This window comes from Trichechus manatus, unplaced genomic scaffold, assembly GCF_000243295.1.
Source record: "Trichechus manatus latirostris isolate Lorelei unplaced genomic scaffold, TriManLat1.0 scaffold00061, whole genome shotgun sequence".
Taxonomy (NCBI): Eukaryota; Metazoa; Chordata; class Mammalia; order Sirenia; family Trichechidae; genus Trichechus; species Trichechus manatus.
In genome coordinates, this window is record NW_004443997.1 from 12,076,258 (window position 1) to 12,084,891 (window position 8,634).

The window sequence follows — 8,634 nt, forward strand, 5'->3', positions numbered from 1 at the left end:
GTGGGTGGATGGGCAGAGGGATGGGCAGAGGGATGGGCAGATGGATGAAAAGATGGAAGAATGGTTGGATAGATGAATAAATAGATGGTGGAAAGTAATAAAAGAAGGAGGAAGGGAGGGGAGGATGGAAGGAAGGGAGACTAGATTTTGGGTACTATGGTATGGTTTTTAGTTTTAGTTTTGAGGAGTTTTTCAAATCTGCTTTCCAAGAATGATTTTTCCTCCTTCCCAGGAGAGGAGAAGGATTCCGTGCCTGTGGCTGTCTCTTTGGTGACAAAGAGAACCAGTGATATCCTTATCAGTGGGTATCGTTCATGTTGGGGCGGTCTAGGAGTGAGAAATGATGCTGCCATCATCTGTCTTTATACTTTTTGTCTTATCAAATGGTAAAATTTTAAAAGCGGATAATACCAAGTGTTGATGAGGATGTGGGGAGACAGACAGGCTCCTGTTTGTCAACAGCTTTCTGTTTCTCCTGGGTTTGTGCATAGGAGTTCTCCTTGGGGTGAGAGAGGTCAGTCGTGTGTCCCAGCCGTCACTATACACTACACATCATTCCCTGCCTCAGCTCCATCATCCTAAGAGAAGACTGGGTCCCAGCCATAGCTCATCCAAGGGAAAAGGAGACAGAAACTCTTAGGAGTGGAGTGGGGGTGGAGCAACCCACTCCAGCCAGTTTCCCCCTCCCTGGGGTCCTTACCTTTCCAGCCAGCTGCACCTGGGCCCCCTCCCCCTGCAGCCTCCTCACCACTTTCAGGGAGGTGCTCTCAGGAAGCACAATGGTGACAGGGATGCCCAGCTTCCGAGCGGCGTAAGCGGCAGCAATGCCTGCATTACCCCCTAGGGAGGCAGTGGAGAGCAGTGGGCAGTGATGTGTCAGTCTGCTGACATGCTTCCCCCTCCCCCCATTTTCCTTCGGAAGTCACTCCTCCCCCATTCTCATATGTCTTGCCATTGACTCCTCGTCCTGGCTCCAGAGGTGGACACATGATCCAGATAGAGTCAATAGATAACTCAGTTTCCTGTCCTGTGATAGGTTCAGGAATGAGTACAGAACCCAAGCTGGACCAAAAAGACCAATTCTAGGATTAAGGGTAACCCTCAAGAAGGGGTGCTTTCTTCACTAAAGTTGGTAGGAGGGTAGGATGCAAGTCTGGAACTCCAGGTGGTCATCTTGTTACCATAAGGTCAGCATGAGAATGAAGCTAACATAGAGGAAAACAAAGCCAAGAGGAGAGATATAGAGTAGAGCCCCTGGATCCAGCCATGCCTGAAAGCCACTTATCCCAGAACTTTTCAGTTCTTAAAGCCTATTAATTCCTCTTTAGCTTAAGCCTGTATGAATTGGGTTTCTTTTGTTTGCTACCATGAGTGCTGAATAATGGAAAGGGAGAGGATATATGAGCGGCCCATCTCAAGTCATGAGCTTGATGAGGATGGACCCTTAAGAGAAGACCAAGCCCTGAATATCAACTGCTGCTCCAGCAAGATCCTCCTCCCCTATCTACAATCTTGAGGACCCCCATGAAGCAGAAAGGGGTAGGTCACCTGAGGAGCACACCAGGTGTCTGCATCCCTTCTTGGCAACCTGGGAAGAGAAAGGAGAGGGTTGGGGGCTGACCCAAGCAGGTGTCAGAAAGTCTGTGTGGACAGTTTATAAAGACAGTGTTCTACATTCTACCTTGGTGAGTAGTGTCTGGGGTCTTAAAAGCCTATGAGCAGCCATCTAAGATATTCCAGTGGTCTCATCCCTTCGGGAGCAAGGGAGAATGAAGAGAACAGGATACAAGGAAAAGATTAGTCCAAAGGACTAATGGACCACAGCTACCAAGGCCTCCACCAGACTGAGTCCAGTACAGCTAGATGGTGCCTGGCTACCACCACTGACTGCTCTGACCAGGATCACAACAGAGGGTTCTGGACAGAGCTGGAGAAGGATGTAGAACAAAATTCTAACTCACAAAAGAAAGACCAGATTTACTGGCCTAAAGGAGACTGGAGAAACCCCGAGAGTATGGCCCCCAGACACCCTTTTAGCTCAGTGGTGAAGTCATCTCTGAGGTTCACCATTCAGCCTGGGAGTGGACAGCCCCATAAAACCAAATGGGACTAATGAGGTACAGCAGTCCAGGGACAAGGGTCAGAAGGCAGAAGGGGACAGGGAAGCTGGTGATAGGGAACCCAAGGTTGAGTAAGGATAGTGTTGATGTGTTGTGAGGTTGTTAACCATTGTCATAGGGCAACATGTGTACCAACTGTTAAATGAGAAACTATTGTGTTCTGTAAGCCTTCATCTAAAGTGAGAATAGCAGCACAATTGGAAGAGCGTGGTCGATGTCACTGAACTGTGCATGTAGAAATTTTTGAAAAGGTGTATTTTGGCTATGTACATTTTCACCAAAAAAAAAAAAAGGTCGAGAAGGGAGAGGGTTGACATGTTGTGGGGTTGTTAACCAATGTCATAAAACAATATGTGTACTACTGTTTCATGAGAAACTATTTGTTCTGTAAGCCTTCACCTGAAGTACAATAAAAAAAAGAAAAAAAAAAAGTCTGTGTGGGATGGAGCCAGACCCCCAACAGCCCTCACCCCCACACTGCCCAAAGCCCTCCCTTCCCATCTGCACAAACTCCATTCTCCTCTCCTGCCTTCATCCCCATCCAGTTCACACCCTTCACCCCTCCCCTCCCACCAGTACAACCTCACCTCTTCCCTCCTGTCCCCACCCCCTCACCTCCTGGCAGAAATGCCCGATGCCCCGGATCTTGAAGGAGCCGGTCTGCTGCACGTTCTCACACTTGAGGAGGACGGTCATGCCCGCCACCTGGGACAGTGTCCAGCTCTCCAGCAGAGGCGTGACCCTGTGGAACCGCTCACCCATCAGGGAGCTCTCCATGACAGCAGCCACCCAGAGCACCTGCAGGAGGACACAGATGTCAAAGCCCAGGCGGCTCCAGCCAAGAGTCCCCTTACCCAGGACAGAGGACGGGGAGGTGGAGAAGCCCCCAGCTTAGGCTACCTCAGCCCTGCCCTGCTACCAGGCTGTGAGACTACAGGCAATTACCCACTCCCCCTGAGCCTCAGTTTCCCCATCTGGACAAGGGGCCCTTTCATTCTGTAACTGCAGCTGCCCATGTGCTAAGGATGTAGAATGTGGCCCACACATGGTGATGAATGAATGTACACCTACTATGTGCTAGGTGGTTCCGGATCTGGAGTCCCAGTGATGGACAAGCTTTGCCTGAGTTCACATTCTAGGTGGGGAGACAGGCCACAGAATTTCTGATGAGTGACTGGGTGTGAGGGTGTTATTTTAGTGAGGATGGTCAGGAAAACCTCACTCAGGAATAAAACTTTTAAAAATATTATGGACAAGGGGTAAACAAAGCCCTACTTTTCTCTCTGGGCCGAAAAACCATGGACCAGTCCCGCAGTTCCACTGATGGCCACGAGGGGGAGCGCTGCAGTATTCCTACCCACCTACCCACAAAACAAAACAAAACAAAACCCATTGCGGTGGAGTCGATTCTGACTCATAGTGACCCCAAAGGACAGAGTAGAACTGCCCCATAGGGTTTCCAAGCAGCAGCTGGTGAATTCGAACTGTTGATCCTCTGGTTAGCAGCTGTAGCTCTCAACCACTACACGACCAGGTTTCCAAGCTTTTTGTCGGCCCTCAGTCAAGGCTGGGGTCTCCCCATCAGAGTGGTCCAGTCCTCCCGCCCCTAGATCTGATCCCATTCCCTTGTCAGGGTAGCCTCAGGACTCCCCAGGTAGGGCAAAGCCTGAGCCACCTCCTCCCAGTTCCATCAATCGCACCTCCCGGTCTGGGCATTAGTGCGGGGGGCATGGGTCTTCACTCATTCCCAAAGGCAGCATACCATGGCCCAGGCCTCCCCTTGGCCCTGGAAACCAAGTGCATGGGCTTTGGGGACAAGCAGAGACCAAAGTTAGAGGCCAGCTCTGACTGTATGACCCAGACAAATATCTCAACCTCTCTGTGCCTCCATTTCCCCTTCTGTAAAATGGGAATAATAACAGTTCCTAATCACTCAGGCTGAGTGATATGGAGATGTTATCTCTAACGTCTGGGCTGAATAGTTTAGAGACGTTGTCTCTGTGGGACCTTCGTATGCCTCACTCTAGCATCTACAGAGGAGATCTATGCAGCTCAGGCTCTGTCCTAGGCACTGGGGTACTATGGTAAGCAAGACCAAGTTTTCTCTTAGAGCTGATTTATAGTCTGAGGGGGGAGATCAGCATTTAACCAATAACCATGTAGACAAACAAAATAATTAGAAATGGTGAAAACTGCTAAGAGGGAAACAAATATATAGGGATCTGTGAAGGGGAAGAACCAGGGGACCTAATTTGGGTAGGGAGGTCAGGAAAGGCCTGAGAATGAATTACCCATACAACAAACTGGAAGAAGGGCTTGTGCATCACAGGGTCGTTGGGAGGATTAAATGAGGCCATAAAAGCACCGACTCTGTGCCTGACATACAGGATGTGCTCGGTAAATGGTGGCCTTTGTCATCATTTCAAAGTCACAATGATTGCGATAACAGCTAATAGCAGTGTGCCACTTACCGTGAGCCAGACGCTGTGCCAAGCACCTTCTGTATTATCTCATTTAATCCCCACAACAACCCTATGAGGTAGGTTGTATTACTACCTCCATTATATAGACAGTGAAACTGAGGCCCAGAGAGGTGAAGTAACTTGTCCAAGGTCACAGAGCTAGAAACGGCACAGCCAGGATTCAAGCGCAGACAGTCTGGCTTTGGCATCTGTGCTTCTAACCACTATGCGTACTTCCCTTTATTATTATTATTATAGTTAGTAATTAGTTGCCAGTTGTCCTTGGAGCCAAATGCTCCTAGTTCAACACACAGCCCTCTTGGTAATACTGACCACCCACAAAAGGACAACAGGCATCAGTTAAATGAGCAACCCCAAGTTGCCAACAGCCTTGTCAAGCCCAGACCCCACCAGGGGCCCAGGCCCTCCAGACCTTGCTGGCCGAAGTCAGGGAATGCGTGCTTCCCAGGCTGAGGTCTCACCGTGTGAGATAGGCCCTGGGGCTGAGCTGGGAGCCCTGGGCACCCCTTGATGTGAAGTAAAGGGCTGGGAAGCACGGGCTCTGGGTGACCTCTCTGTGCCTCACTTGCCTCATCCGTGAAATGGGGAGAGGCCTCTTTTGTTTTCAGAGTGTTTGGGTGGCACAAAAGTTCCAAAAGACTAGCAGTTTGAATCCACCCAGAGGTGCCTTGGAAGACAGGCCTGGCAATCTGTTTCTGAAAGTTCACAGCCTTGAAAACCCTATGGAGCAGTTCTGCTCTGCACACGCAGGGTCTCCATGAGTCGGAATCGAATCGAGGGCAGCTGACAACAGCACCCTTTCCACCTACCTTGCCCCCCACCCTCACTCCCTTTCAGTCCCCGGGGCCTTTCCCCACAGGCCATCTGGGTGACACTCTGTGGCCAGATCCCTGGCACCAGGACTGGGAAATCCTGGGCTGGCCCTTGGCTGGCAGATTGCCTGGCCCCCACCCCTCTGGCCAGCAGGACCTGCTCCCCAACCCTCAGGGTCCCTGGTGCCCACATTCTCCAGAGCAGGCAGGGCACAGGGTACCCTGAGTTGTCCCAAGGTTCCTGGTGGGGAGCAGGCCGCTCTCACCCCCTCTCATTTCCCCGCACTCAGCCTGGAGCCACCGACACCCCTACACACCCCCTCTCCCACACACATGCAGAGCCCCAGAGGCCCCCTTACTTCCTGGCCCAGCAGTCCCCAGCTCCGCTCAGCCCTGGCCTGCTGCCCGCCTGCCTGCCTGGCTGGACACCAGCTCTACCCAGCTTCCTGCGGCCTGCGGTGGCCTCCTCCCCTCCTCCCGTGTTAAAGGGCCAGTCCCGGCCCCAAGGCTCAGGAAGGAAGAGGAAAGGAGACAAGGGCAACCCTCACTGCCCCCACCCCTGCACTGCCCACAGCACCTGCATTACCTGGTCCCGTCTGACAGATGAGGAAACTGACACTTAGAGAGTGGCCCACTTGGCTAAGGCCACTCAGCCAGTAAAGGGCAGAAACATCCTTTACCCCTACCCTGGACCATATCTTCCATGACATCTCCAAATCTTCCTCCAGTTCCAATGCTCATCCCCAATGCCAAGTCGTTTCCCCTGAACCATTGTTGGGGCCAGCTTAGGTGTGAGACTTATTGGGGAAAACAAGGATGAGGATCAGCGAGCAATTATTATCTATCATGTGACAAAGGCATATTGTTTTTCCAGAAGCACCTCTCTCTCTCTGTTATTTTACATTCAGCATAATAACCCAAACAAACATCTACTGTCCAAATGAACGACTCTGACCATTCATTCATTCATTCAACAAATCTTTATTGGACACCTGCTATGTGTCAAGTCCTGGGACTGCTAGCATCAAAGAAGACACCTTGTCCACTGCCCTCATGAAGCCTTAATGGGCCCATTGAAGTGCTATCAGAAAGGGGCAGCACCGAGGGAGTGACGGTGGGGGCCCAGAGCAGGTACCTTACCTGGCCCTGGGGGAACTGGGAAGGCTTCCTGGAGGAGGGGACGTCTGAATTGAGTCAGGTATCAGGAAACACGGAGTGCAAAGGTCTGGAATTGAAAGATATGATATATTTCTGGGACTAGAACAGAGAAGGCAGGGATGAGGCTGGAGAGCAGGACAGAGGCCAGAGTCCACAGCCCGCCTGGGCCAATGGAGAGTCGGGGCCTTACCTGGGGCACTAAGGAACCACGACCGGCTTTAAGCAGGGGGTGACATGATCAGATTCATGTCTTGTCTCTATCACCATCTCACCGGGTGGACCTGAGCCAGTCCTGCCCATCTCTGGGCCTCGGTTTCCCCATCTGTAAAGTGAGAGGACCAGCAAGGACTCGGCAGCCCAGCTGTTCTGTATCCTTCTTGGATTGTGTGTGACTGGCCCAGGTTTGATGATTAACTCCCAGTCCCTTGGGGTCAAGTCGAGCTGCTTGGCCAGAATCCTTGATGAGAACACTGGCAACTTCACCCTCTTCCTCAGCATTAAACATGCCCAACCCTCGTCCGGTGTCCTGTCCTGGACTGGGTGCTGGGGACATGGAGGGGGTGGGAAAGACCTAGTTCATGTCCTGAGGTGGCCCCCAGCCTGGAGCGGGGAGGAAGACACCCAGTCCAGTGACAACTCTAACACCCTCTTGGAGAACAGACGGCAGTGGGGGGGAGGGGAGATCAGGGAGGGCTTCCTGAAGGAGGCATGGCCTTAGCATAGAATTCAGGCTTGGGCAAGAAGCATGGAAGCTGCATTTATTGCATGTCTACTGTATGCCGGGCCCTTTCATGCTGACCAGCATATTCTAAAGGTTTAATTTTTATTTTAAATAATTGGGTATTTCTTTCTGTGTTGGCAATTTTATATGTATATATATATATGTATCTCTATATATCTGTGTATACGTATACGTAGTCCTGGATGGTGCAAATGGTTAACATACTCGGCTGCTAACTGAAAGGTTGAAGGTTTGCATCCACCCAGAGGTACCTGGCGATCTACTTCCAAAAACTCAGCCATTGAAAACCCTGTGGAGCACAGTTCTACTCTGACATACATGGGGTCACCATGAGTCGGAGTCAACTTGATGGAAACTGGGAGGTATATATATGTATATGTTGTTGTGTGCCGTAAATTCCAACTCACAGCAACCCTATATGACAGAGTAGAACTGCCCACCCACATGGTTCCCCAGGCTGTAATCTTTACAGAATTGGATCACCGGGTCTATTCTCCCGCGAAGCCACTGGTGGGTTCCAACCACCAGCCTTTCAGTTAGCAGCTGAGTGCTTAACCATTGTGCCACCAGGGCTCACTTGCTTGCTCCCTTTCCATCTTCCTCCCTCTCTCTCTCTATATTTATATGTATAAAATAATATCAAACCCATAATTTCATGGATATTATTGCTTAGGAAGAAGTGAAAGCAGGCATTAAAGTTTGAAAAGGGAGTCTGTTTAAACAAAAATAAAGTAAATTCTAACAGTTTCTAGCATGGTGAGGCAGTACTGCTTATTGGTTTGAACACAGACCCTGGTACAAATAGCAGTTCCGTCACCTACTAGCTGTGTGACCTTTGTTTCCTCAGTGGTCAGACGGAGATCAGATATTACTAGTGTTTAACTGATATGAGAGTTAAATGAGGTAATTCTACGTAGAACATTGAGAACAGTAGTGACTACGGCTACTCTTGGTATTATTACTATATAGAAGTTACTGTTGCTGTTGGGTGCCGTTGAGTCAGCTCCAACTCATAGCGACCCTATGGACAACAGAATGCAACGCTGACCAGACTTGAACCATCCTCACAGTCACTGCTATGGTTTGTTTGTTTTTTTATACTGTTGTATTTCAGATGCAGGTTTACAGAACAAATTAGCTTCTCGTTAAACAGTTAGTACACATATCGTTTTATGACATTGGTTAACAACCCCATGACATGTCAACACTCTTCCCTTGTCGACCTTGGGTTCCCTATTACCAGCTTTCCTGTCCCCTCCTGCCTTCTAGTCCTTGTCCCTGGACCGTTGTGCCCCATTAGTCTTGTTTTGTTTTATGGG

The 8,634-nt window shown here is 50.2% G+C and overlaps 1 protein-coding gene across 1 annotated transcript in view; it reads right to left on the minus strand.

Annotated features, from left to right (window-relative positions):
* The window catches only part of SDSL (serine dehydratase like), a 12,300-nt gene extending 5,691 nt beyond the window's left edge, over nt 1-6,609 (minus strand). Inside the window, exons 1-4 of the mRNA XM_012556315.2 lie at nt 6,556-6,609; nt 2,736-2,918; nt 1,549-1,588; nt 701-840 (exon numbers count right to left, since the gene is read on the minus strand). Coding sequence (XP_012411769.1) covers nt 701-840; nt 1,549-1,588; nt 2,736-2,897 — 342 coding nt within the window. The 5' untranslated portion in view covers nt 2,898-2,918; nt 6,556-6,609. The remainder of the gene's footprint in view (nt 1-700; nt 841-1,548; nt 1,589-2,735; nt 2,919-6,555) is intronic.
* Nucleotides 6,610-8,634: the final 2,025 nt, after the last annotated feature.